This window comes from Ceratotherium simum, chromosome 28, assembly GCF_057802395.1.
Source record: "Ceratotherium simum simum isolate JZ-2026a chromosome 28, ASM5780239v1, whole genome shotgun sequence".
Taxonomy (NCBI): Eukaryota; Metazoa; Chordata; class Mammalia; order Perissodactyla; family Rhinocerotidae; genus Ceratotherium; species Ceratotherium simum.
In genome coordinates, this window is record NC_141927.1 from 28,587,294 (window position 1) to 28,607,760 (window position 20,467).

At 35.5% G+C, this 20,467-nt stretch overlaps 1 protein-coding gene across 6 annotated transcripts in view; it reads left to right on the top strand.

Annotated features, from left to right (window-relative positions):
* WRN (WRN RecQ like helicase) overlaps positions 1-20,467 on the top strand; it is a 123,050-nt gene that overhangs the window by 11,424 nt on the left and 91,159 nt on the right. For 5 of the 6 annotated variants that reach the window (XR_015548834.1, XM_087418488.1, XM_087418490.1 and 2 more), the window contains exons 2-7: positions 8,587-8,694; positions 9,594-9,706; positions 13,670-13,815; positions 14,529-14,677; positions 15,960-16,109; positions 17,607-17,676. Coding sequence is in view for 5 of the 6 variants with exons in the window: in XM_087418488.1 (XP_087274614.1) it covers positions 8,599-8,694; positions 9,594-9,706; positions 13,670-13,815; positions 14,529-14,677; positions 15,960-16,109; positions 17,607-17,676 (724 nt within the window). In the remaining variant the exon portion in view is untranslated. Of the gene's footprint in view, positions 1-994; positions 1,065-8,586; positions 8,695-9,593; positions 9,707-13,669; positions 13,816-14,528; positions 14,678-15,959; positions 16,110-17,606; positions 17,677-20,467 lie in introns of all 6 variants that reach the window. The other variant, XM_087418489.1, reaches the window with a different exon arrangement.

The following is a 20,467-nucleotide window of genomic DNA, read 5'->3' on the forward strand; positions in this document are numbered from 1 at the left end:
GGTTCGGATCCCGGGCGCACACCGATGTACCGCTTCTCTGGCCATGCTGAGGCGGCGTCCCACATACAGCAACTAGAAGGATGTGCAACTATGACATGCAACTGTCTACTGGGGCTTTGAGGAAAAAAAGGAGGAGGATTGGCAATAGATGTTAGCTCAGAGCTGGTCTTCCTCAGCAAATACAGGAGGATTGGCATGGATGTTAGCTCAGGGCTGATCTTCCTCACAAAAAAAAAAAAAAAAGATTGCTAGGTTAGATACAGAGCTGTCCTACAGGGCAATAAAAACCATAGCCTTTGAGATTATCTATTCAACTGGACAGAATTCAGTTGCATCTTTACTAGACAAAAATTTACAAGTTAACATGTAACTTCATAGAGTCTGAGTTTTTAATCACTAGTAAATAGTGGGTCAAATGAAGGTGTATTCCCTAATGAAGTAATCTTTGGGTGAGCTTGTGCTCCTGTATGACACTGAAAGGACATATTGGCCTTTCTTTGTCTTACTTCCAACTTTCAGATAGTTTTTCTCGACACAAAGCAACGTTGGAGCCTAGGTTTTCTTCTTTTTTTTTTTTCCTTTTTTTTTTGTAAGGAAGATCAGCCCTGTGCTAACATCTGCCAATCCTCCTCTTTTTTTGCTGAGGAAGACTGGCCCTGGGCTAACATCCGTGCCCGTCTTCCTCCACTTTATATGGGATGCTGGCACAGCATGGCTTGCCAAGCCCTGCGTTGGTGCCCGCCCGGATCTGAACCTGCGAACCCCAGGCCGCTGCAGCGGAGTGCATGCACTTAACCGCTTGCGCCGCCAGGCCGGCCCCAAGGGAGCCTAGGTTTTCTGACTCCAAGTCCAGATTTCTTTCTACTCTACTTCCCTGCTTCTTCATAGTATAATTTTTAACACTAGAGCAGGCTGCTACTTTCGCAAAATCAGCTATCCTTTGTTATTAATTTTCCTTTGTGCTCAGTGATGGTGATATAGCTTTCTTCCTCAGAGAAACATTGTGAATGTGTGAAAACATTGTGAAACTCAATGGATGTTTGTAAAATTTGCTAAATGCCCAGGTGAGAAATTGAAATTATAGTTTACATACCATGATTACTCTTTTATGACATTTCGTTAGCTAATTTCAGAGTAATTGTAAACATTGTTATATTTTTGATTAAATAATCAGAATATATAAAACAGTGTATTTCATCAGATTTGCCTTTACATATTTTGAACAAAATAGAATTGAACCATTTTAGGTAGTAAAAGTGTAAATTTGTCCACATTAAACAACATAATTGCCTATCAGAGTTAAACATTGAACTACTTGTTAATAATTTGTTCCTGGATTTGAAATGGTTATCTGTATGTGCCATTTAATTTAATAGTGTTGTTGTTGTTGTTGTTTTTTGATGCTTGTCAAAAAGGTTGGGATACTTTATTCAGTTTAGCCCTCAAGCAATTAGGCAAGTCAGTTACCATGGCAACAGTTGGTATAAATTTCCTTACCTTAGTTAGAGGTTTTAGGAACAAGGAAATCTCTAAGCTAATCCACTGAAACGCAGCTTTCTATGAGACTGGTGTTAAGTCTGTCCATTTTCTAGAAGGTGACACCATTCTAGGTGGAAATATCTTGTACTCTTTTTTTTTTTGGTGAAGAAGATTGGCCCTGAGCTAACATCCCTTGCCATTCCTCCTTTTTCTGCTTGAGGAAGATGGTCCCTGAGCTAACATCTGTGCCAGTCTTCCTCTGTTTTGTATGTGGGATGCCACCACAGCATGGCTTGATGAGCGGTGTGTGGGTCCGCGCCCGGGATATGAACCCACAAACCCTGGGCTGCTGAAGTGGAGCATGCGAACTTAACCACTACTCCACCGCCCTCCCACCCCAAGATTTGATCTTTTGAAAGCAATTTTGAGCACAAAATAAGAACAAAGTTCTTTTAAGAGATTGATAAAAGTGATAATCAGATTGAGCTCAAGAAGCTAGTTGAAGGATTGCACAATTAATAAAGCTCAGATACCTCACTAGTTTGCCACATCTGCCCTTTTTTTCTGCCTGTATGCAACACTATGTTTGGGACCAGTGAGGCAAAGAAAATGGAAAAGTTGCCATTTTCAATTATTCTCTTAGAAAATATGTTGAAGATTTGTCAGAGACATAGAGACAACACTAATCCAGAAGATTATTTAATGAAAAAGGTGTTCATTGCAGATATGAATCCATAAATGTTGGTAATGGTCCTCGTTAGAAGGCTCTATAGAATCCTTGAAGAAGAACACCTGGAAGGACATTATTTGCTTGGCAAAGAAGTTCCAAAACCAACTGGGGATGAAATATTCAAAGTAAAAAATGAGTAATTTGAAACATACAAGATAGTATGGAAACAGTAGAAGTTTGGGACTGATAATAACAGGAGAGTATAAAGGCTTTACATTAAGTTCAATATTTATTAAAAAACCCTAATATTCCAAGTAATATGTTGTCTTATTCACAGAGAAGCTCTTGTTTATTAAAATTTGCCTATAGTTCTGAATTCCACATTCAATGATGTCATAAAAATGGTGAACCCAGTGAAATCCAAGCTGCTACAGTACCTTCTTTTAAGCTTTACGTGAAGATATGTGATTAGCAGTTTCATTACTGAAGTGTGTTGACAGTCCAAAGGAAGATTTATAAACTAAAAGGAAAATTTCAAATTATTCTGTGTGAATAATTCTTACTTTGCTGAATTGTTGAAGTATAGTTATTGTCTTCAAAAAGTGGTATTCTTAACTGACATTTTGAGCACTTGAATTAACTTAATCAAAAGTGCAATGATCATGTGGAAAATATATTAGCATGTACTGACAGAGTTTATGGATTCAGAGTAAAAATTCGGCTGTGAGAGAGTGAAGTTAAAATAGTTTTAGAAGTGATGTTTAATTGGTGTTGTTTGTATCCTAAAGAAGAATTAATACTAGTAGGGCGAAGTCAGTTTGTGCCTGAGACAGAGCTTTAGCATTATTTTGAAATACTTGATATAAAAACTTCATTTGTATTCAAAGCTTATTTATATCATTAGAAGAAATTAACCTATTTCTCAGTAGAAGAAAAGGAGGAGCTATTAAAGAATTTTAGCATCCTTGAAGTACAATTTAAAAAGACTGAATTGTTGGAATGCTGGTTAATGGTGAAAAAGAAGTTTTCAGTGTGTTGGAGCAAAGTCTCCTCTTTTGCTGTTTGCTATCACTTGTGCTAACAAAGCTTCCTTGTGATGGTTACTGTATAGAATATTAAGAAAATGTTGTTACAAGGTCTCAGGAATTGTGTGTAGCCATTTTAGGCATAAAACCTAATATAGAAAAGTTATGTGCATGTAAACAATTTCAAGTTTATTTAAAAAGTTTGAAAATTTTAATTTTAAAAGAAGATATAATAAAAGTTTTCAAAAATTTTATATTCACCCTTGCAGATCCCCTTCCCAGTTTGCCATAAAAATATTTTCATTTTCTGAATGTGCCATGAACTTGAAAATGTTGTCAACTCCTGGTGTAGACCATTGTTTATAAATAAAGTGGTAAATCGAGAATCATAATATATTTGAGGAAAATCAATAGATATCAAGCTCAAAAAGTGAATAGTTGACCGTTGATAAAAATTAATTTCTAAACAAAAAAGAACGTAAAGTCCCAATAAGTATTATCAGTTGATTCAACAGGAAATGTATTAATAAAAACTGAAAACTGTGGAAAAGGAAAATTGGAAGATAAGCAGGGAATGAAAACATAATTCCCTAAGTAAAATATTCAATAGAATTACGGTGGTAGAACAAATATGGCTGGAAACTAAATAGATATTTGTTGAGTGAACTGAACAACTGATTGGTCCTAGGAAGCCTACTTGATCTTTCCTGTCTTAGAGGACTGCAGAGGAGTTGTACTGATGGGCTCAGCGGGCTGGGGGCTAGACCTTGAGATGACAGCTTTGGAGACCTGTGAATAGAGAAATTGCCTTGCAATGCTTCAGTAGATTTGTGGTCTCTTGGTCCCCTATTTGCAACTTCCTGAGGGACCCAAAGAGCTGATTACTGCAGATGGCAAATAGAATTATACAGGTGAAGTAAAACAGCGGTCTCCCTGGGGAATGCAGAGTCAGTGGAAAGAAGACCAGTAGAACATCCAGAATAGGGAACTTCTATTGAAACAGATCTTTGAAATGGCTAGGTTATAACTTTTACAAAAGAAAGAAAGAATATTACATTTAGGGAGACTCAACTAGAGTACAAAGAAACTTTCTGAAACTAACAATCTAGATCTTAACATTATAAAAGTCCGGTAGACAAACTGAAAGAGGCCTATCACTGTTGAGGGTGAAGTTAGCATCTTGGAAGTCTTAAAATACAGAACAAAATGAAAGAAATGGTAGTCACGAAGGAAAAAACAGAGAGTAGGAGAAGAGATTCAGGCAAGAAGAAATTCACTAGCCTGTGAATAAATGCTGTAGAAGGAAAGGAGGAATAGATATGACAATTAATAACTGAACTAGTAATAGGGGTATATTAGTTTGCTACAACTGCCATAATTAAGTACAATAAACTGGATGACTTAGCAGAAATTTATTGTCTTGGCAATTTTGGAGGCTAGAAGTCTGAAATCAAGTTGTCAGCAGAATTGGTTCTTTCTGAGGGCTGTGAAAGACGAATCTGTTTCAGGCCTTCTCTCTGTGGCTTGTAGATGACCATCTTCTCCATGTGTTTCTTCACATCATCTTCTCTCTATGCATGTCTGTCTCTGGGTCCAAGTTTCCCTTTTTATAAGGACACCACTCATTTTGGATTAGGGACTATCCTAATGACCTCGTTTAAATTTGCTTACCTTTGTAAAGACTATCTCCAAATAAAGTCACATTCTGAGGTACTGGGGTGGTTAGGACTCCAACATATCTTTTTTGGGGGAGGGATACAATTTAACCCATGACATGGGGAAAATTTTCTGATCTTAAGAAAAGACTTGGAAAGGAGTTCTTTCCAAAGACTCACTGATCCCAAGGAGAATAAGGAGGATACATACACTTAGGCTCTTTGAAATATAAAAATCCTTGAAAGTCTTTCAAGCTCCCAGATGGGAAAAAGAGATTACTCACAACCGAAAAAAGCAACAGAAAAACAATGGACATCTTATTTGTAACATTAAAAGGTAGATGACAGTAAGAGAACATCTACAAACTACTAAGAGACTTATCCTCAGCCGATGCATCATTCTTCTGTCTATTTGAAAGAATACATTTTCGCATATGCCGGGGATCAGAGTTTATTACCTACATATTCTATCTGAAGAAAATAATTGAAAAAAGTCCTCTAAACAAACAATTGAGTCAGAACAGAGATTCAAGATAGGGTAAGATGAAGGGAAGAGGAAACTATAGTAAGCCATATATAATTTACATATGTATTTTAATTTATGTATACATTTATATTAAAATGGATGATGAAATTTGTAACATAAATGTTTGGAAAATGGTAAGAATTCTTGAAATAGAAAAACAATACTAAGAAATCTGACAGGCTGTAACTGAAACCATATCAGCAAAAAACAGTCGTTAGAAGGGTGGGGAAGTAAAAACATTCTGCGAGTTTTGCCTTGCTGGGAAGAGGGACAGTGCAAATGTAGGGTCTTGGTGGGGAAGAAATAGATTTATTATTTTGCTGGGATAGTATAGTAATAGTAGGGTGGGAAAAAAGTGAGATTTTAACACTGACAATGGGAAAAAAAGAGTATGAATGATAATTTCACCCAGTCAAAAAATGGAAAAGAATAAGAGGAAACTGAAGAAAGTAAGATAAATACTAATCACTGTAAGATGAAAAGGAAAGCTCAAGTTCTTACACTAACTGTGAATGAGATGAATTTCCCTATTGAAAGACAGACATGTTCAAATTGGGCTATTCAAAATAAAAAACAGAAAAAACAAACAACAACAAAAATCCCAGGTGTATGTTGTTTAAAGACGGCCTTTAAAAAAGTGATAAAGATTGAAAAGTGGCAGATAGTGGTAGATGGATAGGCAAGATGATTCCAGGAAAGTCCAAGTCAAAGCAAATCAAAATACATTATTTATTTCAAAGAGGAATTTAAGATCCTTTAATGGTACAGCATGAACCATTATGAAATGATAAAAGACTTGATTTTAGAAAAGGATGTGTCAAAGTTGTTCATATTCAACAACATAACAGCTAAATATATATATAAAATATTCTTTTATTCAATGAATTGGATCCCTTCCAAGAATAACCTTTATCTGATCAACGATTAAAATCCTCATGTATGTTGAAGAATGTCCCCATTGCAAATGATTCTACAACTTTGATTTTCTGTATGCTTTTTATCTGTACCAAGATGTAAGTAAATTTGACAAAGATGTTGGCTTTGTAAACAACTTTACTTTCAAATTCTTTACCTGGAAACACTTAGACAGGATTTTGTGTGCAAAAGAGAGTATTTACATCTAAAAATTAGACGTTTCAAATTAAAATGATTTTGGTGTAATAGGTGGCTGCAGATAAGAGTTATTGAAATTTACTTCTGTCTTGACAGTGTGAATGAATGACTTACAAAATTCGAAGATTTTATAGTTGTTTTTGTAGAGTTGTGTATTATTTGCAGAAACCTCAATTTTCTGGCAGTTTTGCAAATAGATGATCTACTCTGCATATAGCAAAAACTTGTTTTCCAGTTTTATAAAAATAGATTTGAAGATTAAGAACAGACTATACACACACACACACACACACACACTTTGGGATCAACTTTTGATTCTCCTGTCAAGGGTTTTGAATTTGTGGCAAATATAAACTTATTAATAACCACTAACATTTGTAAAATGCTTTACAGTGAGTAAAGCGCATATATTTCACATATTTTATGTTATTACATATAATGCAAGTGGTAACACCAAAGACTTGAGTTGTCAGTTCTGATTCGGTGAATCAGAGGTCTTACCTAACGCCAAACTTTGCTAATGATTCAAAGAATACAAGCAAGCATCAAGTGCAGATGGAATATTTTTCTATTTGGAGGAACCCCAAGCTATCCAACACAGATTCCAAAAATGTCCTTTTCTTCTGCATTAGGACATGTTATGGTTTGGGTTAATAGAACAGTTTTGAGCAATGTGTACAAGAAAAAAGTAATTGCACAGAGGAAGTCATTTTGGTTTGGGAACTCCTCTGTTTTATGTTCTCTTAGTTACACAGCTTACTTGACTACCTCTCCCCCTCCCACCGTTTTCCAGCCATAAATCAATAAACCGTAATTCCAGACTTATTTACGATAAGCAATCTTGATAGTTGAGCTATATCTTGCTAACATTTTCTGGATAGGTACTCTTTGGTATTTTTCTGCTAGTAAATACCCATTGATAGGTTTACAAGGCTACCATCTACTTTGAGGTCATTAGCATGTTTACTGGAATCCCCCAGTAGGGAGAATGAGTTACCAGCCTACTGTTAATCCTTTCTTTCCCAATGAATAAGAGTGGTGGAGTTCTATATAGAAAATTTATGTGTGCTAAATTAATCTTTTAAAATTTTCTTCCATTAATTATCAATTTTTGCAGTTTTGGGGGTTTATGTTTGGAAAAATGAGCAATTAAAATGGATACTTGCCAGACATTGTTTATTTTCTTCTAAGTTTATATTGCTGAATATCAATAGGGATAACAGGCTATCCCTAAATCGTAAATAGTTGCTTTGATTATTTCATGTTAACCATGTTTCATCATAAGAATCTTCAGGTATATATTCAAGACTGCTGCCCTTTTACTAGAAATTTGAGATAATAGGAACTAAGGTTGGGATTTGAAGAATTTTATTAAGAACTTAAGGCTACTTCAATTTAGTATGTTAAGTCACATGAGGGTATGGATCCATTTTACCATTAACAAAAAGAGTATGTCATGGTTCTCCTATTCATTGTGTTCTCTATAACCATTCTTGAAGTTTGGTTTGCACTGAGGAGAGCCCTCAAAGCTAGTAACAGATTTTTAAAAAATATCCTCTGTGAGACTCTTATTCTTAGGGAAACTTGTTCGCTTGCTAGGCCAAGAGCGTAATAAGAAAACCTTAGTATAGAAAAGCTGTTATCTGTCTCAAAATTCATCTGAAGGTAGATTTGTGAACCAATCTAACAGTTTGCTGAGTTTACTTAGATCTTAGGACAGATGATAAGAAAATTAAAAATGTTAAAAATTTATAACAATTTTTATACCCAAGGACTCTCATTGTTAATGAGATAAAGATTATTCTTTGAAAGGATCGAAGTCATAGAATAATAGGATTTTGAAACTGCTAGAACCTTAGAACTCAATTAAACTGGCTCACGTATTTTACAAAGAAGAAATACTAAATGTATAGTGATTAGATCTAGCATGTTTTATCTGTTTCTTTTCCTTTTGGGATTCCAGCTCTGATAACCTGTACTTGGGCCTAGATGCCATAACTTACTTTAAAAATATGTATTTGGTTCTTCAAACATATTGACAGGCCTGTCTTTGAGTTTTTTTCAAAGGTTGTACTGTGTTTATTCACAAAGTAATTGTTTTTTGGACTTTGCAACTAGAGCCTTTTAAAGATGAATGGAAAAAAACTGGAAATAACTGCAAAGCAGCGGAAACTTCCTGAATGGATGTCTATGCAGAATAAAAGATGTGCTGTAGAAGAAAGAAAGGTATGCAATTTATCAATTGTTCTTTCAGATGGGAAGTTTAATGTAAATTGGACTGTAAAATAAGTCAGTCTTCACTTGTGAACTTCAGGTCGTTAGTTAAGTTAGAGTTGCCGTTGTGTGAATGAACCAGAATCTAGTCATTGAATGGGTGAATGGGATTAAATTTTAACTGGGTTTACAAAATGAGAATTCTTAGTCAGTACTTGCCCTTTTTAGCTAGTTTGCATGGTTGACCTTACTAGTTTGTTCCAATTCAGATGATAATTTAGAATAGTATTTACTTCAGTGAATTTTTCTGATTAATCAAGTTTAAGTCCTCGTAGATTTGAGATCTACCAACCAGTCTTCAGCATTTTTTTTTTTGGTGAGGAAGATCGGCCCTGAGCTAACATCCATTGCCAATCTTCCTCTTTTTGCTAAGGAAGATTAGCGCTGAGCTAACATCTGTACCCATCTTCCTCTATTTTGTATATGGGATGCTGCCACAGCATGGCTTAATGAGTGCTGTGTAAGTCTGCACCCGGGATCCAAACCTACAAACCCTGGGCCGCCCAAGCGGAGTGCACGAACTTAACCACTACGCCACTGGGCCGGCCTCAGTCTTCAGCATTTTTAAGGCAACCTTATTACACCTAGAATACTAGCAGAATTACAGAAAAAAATTAATAAAATACTTTCATGAAAATAGGATTAGAAGCTTGCAAATAAACTTCTTAGAAAATAATTTTACAGTGGGTGGCTTTATCTTTGTAAATTGTCCTTGTGACTTAATTAGTCTATAAAGAATTAGTTGATAAAACTTAGAAGTATAATTTGAATGCTTCAGTGAACTTTATTATTTAAATGAACATGTATTATTTATGAACTTTGTGCCTTTTTGGAATTTTGTTTAACTCAAGGCATCTATTCAGAAGAGTGTTTTTAAAGATGACCTCCCCTTCTTAGAATTCACTGGATCCGTTGTGTACAGTTATGAAGCTAGTGATTGTTCTTTCCTATCAGAAGATATTAGGTAAGAGATTTGAATTTCTTAGTTTCATTTGAATTTGGACCCTAAGAAGGTAACTGTTATGGTAATATCTATAAGCATATTGAATTTTACAGTTGAGATGTGTTCAATAGATAATTATTTCTACATGTAGAATATTGCTAATTTCTAATTCCACTTTTTAAATAAAAACTTAAAATCACTGAATTACATTTGTAATGTACCTGTTTGTTCATTCATAAACCTTTCTATTACTTTAGCTAATTTTTTTACTTTCAGTTCTTAAGATGTTATATATAGAACTACTGAACTTATGTTTATTTCACCAGTCTAGGAAAAAAAATGCAAGAATTACTCAACTTGTAAATGCCCGTTTATAGTTCGTAAAAAAGGCCAACATAGTAATATTTAATAATGGTTGTGATTGGCTCTGTTGCATTTAGTTAGCCACAGCTATAGCAAATGATCCTTAAAAAGAACATCAGAAATAACTGCTAGTATTTTTCAATTGCCTTGTTAAATTAGGACTCTGCAATAATACAATCTATGACCCTTGAAGCATTTTACAGGGAGAATTAGTAAGGAATTCACTCAGATATTTGAAGTTGTTATATTTATTCTGTTTTTTTTTTTTTTTTTCAAACTGTTATACATTGGGTTAAAAGAAGCAGAGATAAGTTAAGCTGCTTGTTAACGGTCTCCTGGTGAGATGTCTTCTAGATAGCATTCAGGTGTCCTCCCTCCCACTGTAGTTATCTGACCACTTTTGGGTCTCATTATATAGATTTAAATTTGTCTCATGGAGAAGGGTAAATTCTGTTTATGATTATATATTAACGCCACCATCTTAGCTTTGACTGTGCCGTAGTATGTCATATCTGAAGGCAGTAAGCGTAAGTGGTTTGAAGACTGTAGTTTTGATGAATTGCATGTGTTTTATGAAAGGCAGCAGGGTTTTTTTCACCTTCTCTGGCCACTTGAAGGATTTTTGCTATTACCAGTTTTCACCAATTTGATTATGATATGCCTTTGTGTAGTGTGGCTTGTATTTATCTCGCTTGGGGGTTCATTAGCTTTTTGGATCTGTGGGTTTATAGTTTCATCAAATTTAAAAAATGTTTTCAAATTTTTTTTCTCTTGTTCTGTTACTCTTTTCTCCTGGCACTCTCAATACACACTTAATGACTGTGTCATTGGTCATGAGGCTCTCTTCCTTTCAGTCTTTTTTTGTTTTTCTTTCATTCTTTTTTCTCTTTATGCTTCAGTTTGAATAGTTTATTTTGCTATGTCTGCAAGTTCACTTATTTTTTTCTTCTGTAGTGTCTGATCTGCTGTTATCCCATCCTCTGAATTTTTAATTTTATTGTATTTTTTACCTCTAGAAGTTCCATTTGTTTCTTTTTTTTTAGTATCTTACGTTTAGCTCTCATCATATTCATGTTTTCTTTTAAATCTTTGAACATATTCAGCATATTTATAATAGCTGTTTTAATGTCCTTGTCTGTTAATTCCATTATTCTAGTTATTTTTTCTATTAAATGATTTTTATCTTGGTTATGGGTCACATTTTCCTGTTTTTTCTCATGGCTGGACTATTTTTGAATGGACATTGTGATTTTACCTTGTTGAATGTTAGATTTTGTTGTTTTCCTACCAAGAAAGGAGCTTTGCTCTGTCGGGCAGTTAAGTTACCTAAGATCAGCTGTACAATTTGATGCTTATTTTTAGGCTTTATTAGGCAGGTCTACAATACCCTTCACTCTGGGGATAATTTAGCCCTACAATAAGGTGTGATCCCTCTAGAGTCTTTGCTGACTGCCCCAGGTGGTCAACAGGAATCTCTACTCCGACTTTTCAGAACTTTAATGCCTCTTCCTCTGTATGGGCATACATAGTTGTTCAGCATACAGTTCCCTGGTTGTTCTTTGTCTAGCCTCATAGTTTCACTCTATGCCTGCGTGAGCTCCCTAGCTTGCCAGGCTCCCTCCTCTCCAAAACTCTACCCACGACTTCCAGCTGCCTCAACCTCTCTGGCTCTGAACCCTGTCTCGCCAACTCAGTGCTCTGCTTTGGATTCTCCTCCCTGTTCTGTTATCTGGAAAGTGTTCTAGGCAGAAAGCTGGGGCAACAGTAGGGTTCCCCTTTGTTTCCCTTCCTTCAGAGGGCATAGTCCTGTACTGCCTATTGTCCAGTGTCTGAAAACTGTTTATATATTTTTTCCCATTTTCTGTTTGTTCATGGAGGAAAGGTATGTCCGATCACTAGTATTCCATCTTGGCCCAAAGCAGAAGTAGAGTGTTTTATAATTTTTAAAACACATTTTTAATTTTTAAAAATTGTGAAATAGGCAAATATAAACAATAGTAGATAACAATGTAACAAGCACCCATATTCCTCCCACCTAGCTTTTTTAAATCTTAGTATTTATTTTCTTCAAATCTCTATTAAGAAATGAAACAATAAATATAGCTGAGGGCCCGTGTAAGCCCTTTCTGATTCTCCCCTCTGTAGCCCTCTGAGATCATTTCTATCATGAATTCAGTGTTTAGCATTCCCTCAAGAGTTTTCTATAATATTCATAATTTTTTTTTTTTTTTGTGAGGAAGATTAGCCCTGAGCTAACATCTGATGCCAATACTCCTCTTTTTGCTGAGGAAGATTGGCCCTGGGCTAACATCCGTGCCCATCTTCCTCTACTTTATATGGGACGCCACCACAGCGTGGCTTGACAAGTGGTGTGTCAGTGCGTGCCCGGGATTGGAACCTGCGAACCCCAGGTCGCTGAAGCGGAGCACACACACTTAACCGCTACATTACCAGGCCGGCCCCTAATATTCATAATTTTATATCCCAAAATATCATATACTATTATTTTGCCCATTTAAAAACTTTAAAAAATACTATCAAACTATGTCTGTATTCTGCCACTTGTCTTTTTCACTCAACATTTTATGTTTTTGACAATTTTTCTTTTTGGTGTATGTATTTCTATTTTAACTTGTATATAATATTCCATTGTTTCAGTATGCCACAATTTGCCCCTTCTTTTGTTGATGGAAATAGAGTTTGTTTCCACTTTTGCCAGTAGGAACAGTACTGCAATGACCATTCTTAAACATTTCTGTTTGGTTCTGCACATACGAGAGTTTCACATACATATGAGAAAAGCTTGCTGGGTCATAGTATTTATACATCTTCAGCTAAATATTGTTAAAGCTTTTTCCAAAAGGATTTTACCAAGTTAAACATGCACCAGTATATGAGTGGTCCCACTGGTAAATATCCTTCTCAGCACTTGATATTCTGAGGCTTGAATTTTTGCCAATCAGATAAATATAAAATTGTATAGATTTAATCTATTTGCATTTTTCTGATTTCTAGTGAGATTTTTTGTCTTTGCATATTTATTTAGATTTGTTGACCATTTAGATTTCCTTTTGGGAATTGCTATTTATATGTTATTTGTGTTATTTTTCTCCATTTTTTCACTGGATTATTTGTCTTTTGCTTACTGATTTTTCAAGGAATTTTTAATATTTTCTGGCTATTCATTATCAGTTATGTGTAGGAAAGATATCTTCTACTGCGTACGGCTTCTCTTTTAACTTTTTTTTTTTTTTGTGAGGAAGATCAGCCCTGAGCTAACATCCATGCTAATCCTCCTCTTTTTGCTGAGGAAGACCAGCTCTGAACTAACACCATTTGCCAGTCCTCCTCCTTTTTTCCCCCCAGAGCCCCAGTAGATAGTTGTATGTCATAGTTGCACATCCTTCCAGCCGCTGCATGTGGGACGCCACCTCAGCATGGCCGGAGAAGCGGCACGTCGGTGCGCACCCGGGATCCGAACCCGGGCCGCCAGTAGCGGAGCGCGCGCACTTAACCGCTAAGCCCTGTGGCCGGCCCTCTTTTAACTTTTGAATGATGTGTTTAGTTATGCAGAAGTTAAAATTTTAATGTAATTAATTTCTACTATTTTTCCCCCTTTAGCATGAGTCTGTCTGATGGAGATGTGGTAGGATTTGACATGGAATGGCCCCCGATATACAAGAAAGGGAGACTGGGCACAGTTGCACTAATTCAGTTGTGTGTGTCAGAGAGCAAATGTTACTTGTTTCATATTTCTTCTATGTCAGGTTTGTATCTCTTTTGTTTCATTTCTATATGATAGATAATTGTATTATGTCAACTTTATCCCTATAAAATTAAGCTCTTGAATTAGCTAGTGCTTCTCTCATCACCTTCCATTTATTTAAGTATTTATGTTACACCTGATTCACTCATATCCCTGTTTTATTTAATTTTCACAACATCTCTGTCAGGCGTTGATGTTATTCCTGTGTTAGACAGTAGAGAACTGAAGTTTAGAGAGGCAAAATGACCAGGAATGTACTGTTAGTGTTAGTAGAGGTAACACTCAAACTACTTGTTTTTCTTGTTGTTTATCTGTCAGAACTTTTTTTTTTTTTTTTTTTTTTTTAAGATTTTATTTATTTAATTTTTTCCCCCCAAAGCCCCAGTAGATAGTTGTATGTCATAGCTGCACATCCTTCTAGTTGCTGTATGTGGGACTCGGCCTCAGGATGGACGGAGAAGTGGTGCCTCTATGCGCACCTGGGATCCGAACCCGGGCCACCAGCATTGCAGTGCGCGCACTTAACCACCAAGCCACAGGGCCGGCCCAGAACTTTTGCTTTACGTAAGAAAAGAAATACTCAAAGTGAGGGTGTTTCTGAATTTAAACTTAATATAAACCTAAACCTAAATCTAAATATAGAATGTGTAGGAAGTAGAAAATAAATCCATCATACTTGATAGAACCTGTGGAAATCATAATAAAATGTTACAGGTTTTCCTCAGGGATTAAAAATGTTGCTTGAAAATGAAGCAATTAAAAAAGCAGGTGTAGGAATTGAAGGAGATCAGCGGAAACTTCTGCGTGACTTTGACATCAAATTGAAGAGTTTTCTGGAGCTGAGAGATGTTGCAAATGAAAAGGTAAATGTAATACATATATTATTTTCATAAACAAGATAAATTTGTACTTCACTGAATGTCCCCTCTATCTGACTGTTAGATTTTTTGAAAAAAGAATTTAAGCCGTATAATGTTTTTGTAACAATAAAGAAGTCCCAAATGAGTGTTACATAACAAAAACCTTTAGTTCTAATCCATTGCCTTAGCAAATAATTTCTTTAAACAAGCAACCCCCCCATATTTAGTATTGTTGCACTTTGTTTCATATATTTGCAAATTTAAATATTGCATTTTAAGTTTCTCTCTTTCATCCATTTATATCAATACCTTTTTTCTTTTTTTAAGGGAGAGCATAATGCTGCTCCAGTGGTATGATGCTCTTAGTGGAAATTTGACTATCAGTTCCATTACCTATATTTCACATATTTTATTAATGTAGTCATTAAGTTAAATTCTCGTATTTAGCCAAGTATTCTTTGGCTGGGAAGTAGAAAGCCTACCAACCTATTCAACTTTTTTCCATGAACAATACTTTACAGTCCAAGAATTTTAGTACCTATTGGGGAAATTCCAGAATTAAATTTTTTTAATTTTAATTTTTAACTTTTTTAGTGAGCTGACATTGGTTTATAACATTATGTAAGTTTCATGTGTACAACATTATAATTCAACTTCTGTGTATACTATAATGTGCTCACCACCAAAATCTAGTTTCCACCACGAAGTTGGCCCCCTTTACCCATTTTGCCCTCTCCCCACTCCCCTCCCCCTCTGGTAACTTCTAATCTCTTCTCTGTAACTATGTGTTTCTTTTTGTTTTATGTTTTGTTTGTTTATTTTGTTTTATCTTCCACATGAGTGAAATCATACAGTATTTGTCTTTCTCCATCTGACTTATTACACTTAGCATAATACCCTCAAGGTCTATCCATGTTGTTGTAAGTGGCAAGATTTCATCTTTTTTTGTGGCTGAGTAGTACTCCATGTATATATATATATATATATACACACACACACACATGCATATACATACACTCACACACCGCATAGTCTTGATCCCAGAATTAAATTCTTATAATGTGTACTGCAAAGGAGATTTTTAGTGACAGGAAATTTATTAAGGACTACCACTGCAAATGACGTTTCTAGTGACAGGAAATTTATTGAGGACTATCTCTGCCTTCCTTATATTTTGGTATAACATTTCCAACTTTATTTGTGGCATAGTCATTTGGTGGTATTTAGGAATATCCGAAAATAGAAGGAAGTGATATTTGCTATGTTGGTTTTTTATTACTTCTAGCTGAGATGTGCAGAGACCTGGAGCCTCAATGGTTTGGTTCAACACCTGTTTGGTAAACAGCTTCTGAAAGACAAGTCTGTCCGCTGTAGCAATTGGAATAATTTTCCTCTCACTGAAGATCAGAAAGTGTATGCAGCCACTGATGCTTATGTATGTAACAAAGATCTTTAGACTATGATGTATTTTTTAAACCTTATAATAAATTACTTTAGAAAAATTTTATTGTGGCACAAACTCAACTAAAATATTTTAAATCAGTTTGGCATTAAAAATGCTTAGGAAGACGTTTAGTGAAACTGTTAATTCTCAATATTAATTAGCAAGTACCAATCAACAGATTGTTTGTTTAATGCTAGTTATTTTTATTGTCATGAAGCCAAAATAATGTCTAATTTGTATGTAAAAAATGTGAGTTCTCTGAAAACATGAAACGCTAATAAGCCCAGATTGAGCAAGCACAAATGGTATTGATGATGTATTTGATTTATAAGCAACTTCAGAATAAAATAATTACAAGAGAGTTTCTATATTGAAACTGGCCTTATTTCTTATATTTATATTTAAATGTGGTAAAAATTTAGAAAAATTACTTCCAAATTTAGCTGTTACTCAGATGTATTTTCATATTTATAGTGAAATATGGGCTTATCTTTATATATATAGCACTACTGGTTTCTTTTTCTCAAGAAATGTATTTTATGTCCCAGTGGATTTATTTTTCCCTAATTCATACTTATATTTGTAGATGAGTATCTTGTTTCCCTTTTTGCATCTGTTTTTAGGAATGGAAGCTCCTTTTATCCATAAACAGAAAAAAATGCAGTTTTTTTGGGAAATAGGATAATTTTCCCTTATGTTCTGTTTAAAAACATCATAAAACTTGTTCAGAACTAACACAAGTTCTGTAGCATTTTTATCCATGAAACATCAGTGTGACTTCATTGTTCTTATAAATAGTAAACCTAGAAGGAGGACTGTTTATACCCTAATGTTCTCAGCTGATTTCATGAGATATGGGGAATGGATATCTATAGTCAAAACAGATTTCTCTTGGGCCAACCTGGTGATGTAGTGGTTAAGTTCACGCATTCTGCTTTGGCGACCCGGGGTTCACAGGTCCGGATCCCAGGCTTGAACCTGTGCACTGCGTATCAAGCCATGCTGTGGCAGGCATCCCACATATAAAGTAGAGGAAGGTGGGCATGGATGTTAGCCCAGGGCCAATCTCCCTCAGCAAAAAAAAGAGGAGGATTGGCAACAGGTGTTAGCTCAGGGCTAGTCTTCCTCACCAAAAAAAAAAAAAAAAAAAAAAAACCCCACAAAAAAACCAGATTTCTCTTATTTGATTATATTTTGTTCAATTCCATTTGTAAGTCATTTGATTGGGATAACCTGCTTATAATATTGGATGTTAAAAGGTGAAAACTTAAACTTTTATTTTAAGGTGTAGATCGTTTAATTTGTTCATTCTCACAATTGCAGTGGTGAATAAATGAAGGCATTTAGATCTTTGCATAACATAATAGGTTGAATTCAGCTTTTTGGGTGCTTTGGGAATCGTTGTTTTGGATTTTTGTAAAGATGGGACATAGAGTTTTATTTTGGTGATCTTTAGTATGCTCTTTTCATTTTTCCGTTTTTCTGTAGGCTGGCCTCATTATTTATCGAAAATTAGAAATTTTGGGTGATGCTATGCAAATGTTTGCTATAAATAAAGGTATGTTATGATCTAAAATAAAAGATAAAATTTTAATTTGCTCTTTTGTGAGGTTTATCTCCAAAAAGACAATATTCACACGTGTGAAATACTAAGTATTATGACAACTTCTTGAGTGCCTGGGCAGTTTTGACATTAGGGTAAGATCTATTTGACCAAAGCTTAGGGTTTCAGCCATGTTACTTTTGGCAAAGCAAGACTTACTACTTTTACTCTGTAGCATTGCTGTTGCTTAGCCTTCTAGCGTTGGGGCTCTGTGGCTTTGAAAACATCAGTGATACAGCCAGCTGTCTCCCAGTCTGGGGATTACACATCCTTGCTATAAAAATTTAAGGTATATAAGATGCTTTATAGTGCCCTGGTTTAAATTTCTAAATTTTCTCCAGGGTAGGATAACGCTGCTGTTTTTCCCCAGAAAGAATGGCCACTCCATTCATCTCCAGTGCCTGTCTCTGATATCTCGATAGGTCACTGATGGCAGGTCTGCAGAGTAGCGTGGAAGAACACAGGCTTTTGTGTCACATAGACCAGCAGTGGAGTCCCAGCCATGTGACCTGGAATTCACCCGTTTCCCCGTGTTGGGAATGTGCGTGATAGCATAATATCTATTTCATAGAATAGTCGTGAGCACTAAAAGAGACACAATATTCAAAGCACCTATATCGATCTGTATAGAGCTGTTATTACTATTCTTATGGCTGCTTTTTGGAGATTTTAAATAATTATGGTTGTTAAGATGTTAATTAAATTAGGTGATTTTGCTAAATAAATTTAAAAATATGGTATGACGTCCTCATATAAAATTGTATAATATCCTTTATAATTGTCATTGAGAAGGGATCCATACCCTCTGTGGTAGACCCTGCCTCTTTACATGTTAAGGTAGAAGATTTCTAATACTTCTTTCTCTCCTTATATATAAGAACTTATTTAACTCGTATTAGAATTAAATTCAACAGAGGGGGTTCATAATTTTCTGATTTTATAGTTTGCAGAATTGCTCGTAGGTGACACTCGCAATTTTGTCTGATTAAAATGCTTCTGAGGAACATTTAAGATATTTCTCACTAAAGTAACATATATTTATAAGTTGGTACTGAAGTCCTGGTGTCTGTGTACCTGTCACTGCAATACTACATTCTTTGACCCTTACTTCTATCCTCTATTACGTTATCTGTGTAAGTATATTGTAATATCTGAAGAGAAGTAACTTGACTAGCATCCCAGGGAATTTTAACTAAGATTATCATTTCTTTTTTTCTCTCCCTCCCTTCCTTCCTTCGTGTTATTAAGCCAGAGGTATCAGCCTCACCTTTCTTGAATTTCTCTGATGTATACATAGATGATGTTTTCAAATGACCACTTTCAGTTTATGTTATAAGATTGTGTTTTTTCTTTTTACTAAAGGATAAAAATAGATTAGAACATCAGGAAATAAAAGGATATTTTCACATTGTTCCTCACTGTTAAAATATTAGGTAGTTAATAAGCACTAAATCAGATAGTAGTTAATTATGTATTTATTCCTTTATTAAATATTGTTGAGCACTTTACAGTATGGAAATACAGTAGTGAACAAGACAGGCATAATCTGTTTCCTGAGAGGGAAACCTACCGTTTAATGGGAGATACAGATGAACAAAAAAGGCAATTGCAATGTAGGGAGATGATTTTTTATGATGTGGGAAAACAAGGTGCAGTTGTTAGCACATAGGAGAGGCATCCACTGCATATTTCTAGGTATTAGAGAATATTTTCTGGAGAAAGTGATGTTTAAGGCAAGACCTGAAATATGAGCAGGACTTAGCTAGCTGAAGAGTACATGGAAAGTGTCGTAGGCACAGGAAATAGCAGGTGCAGAGTTTCAGAGGTAAGAGAAATCATGTTATCAATAGAGAATTGAAAGTAGTTTGGTATGGTGAACAATGGAATATGACAGGATGAGGGATGAAGGAGAAGCAGAAACACGAAAGCAGATAGGGCATGTTAAGGAGTTTACATTATCTCCTAAGAGCTATTGAGTGTTTTAAACACAAGGGTGACATGAATTACATTAAAAAAAAATAACAACAACTGGGGCTATAGAGCAGAAATGGATTGTCAGAGGCAAGGGTCACAGTGGGAAGACCCGTTAGGAGGCTGTGCCAGTAATTCAAGTGAGGAGGTGATGGTGACCTGGCTTGGTTGGTTGTATTGAGGATAGAGAAGTGGCTAGATTCAAAATACATTTAATAGAGCAGTAGAATCAGTAGAATTTGATGTGATGATGAGAGCCATGTGTCAAGGGTCATTCCTGTGTCGTTGGCGTGAGGAACAGGGATGAAAAACATTGAAAAGGAGGAGCAAGATTTGGGGATGAGGAGTCATTCAGTTGATTTTAGATATGTTAAAGGAAGGAAGCTGTGATATATCAAAGTGGAGGTGGCCAGTGGGCACTTAGATATACAGCCTATAACTCAGTTGACAGTTTGAATTAAAGGTAAAGAATTGGGAGTTAGAGATAAAGAATTGGGGCTTAGACTCTTGAGAAACTCTTAGTGTTTAAAGTTTGCATGGAGGAGGGGACAGCAGAGGCGTTGCCATAGGCATAGAAGGAAATTAGGAGGTGTGGTGTGCAAAAGGCCAAGTGGAGAACATGTTTTCAGTAGGAGACGTTATCAACTTTTAAATTCAGCTGAGAGTTTGAGAAACTGAGGACTTGGAATTAATTATTAGATTTGGCAATGTGGCAGTGATTTGTAACCCTCTACTACAGCAAAAGTGTGCTGGGTGACAAAAGAGTGTTTCGAAG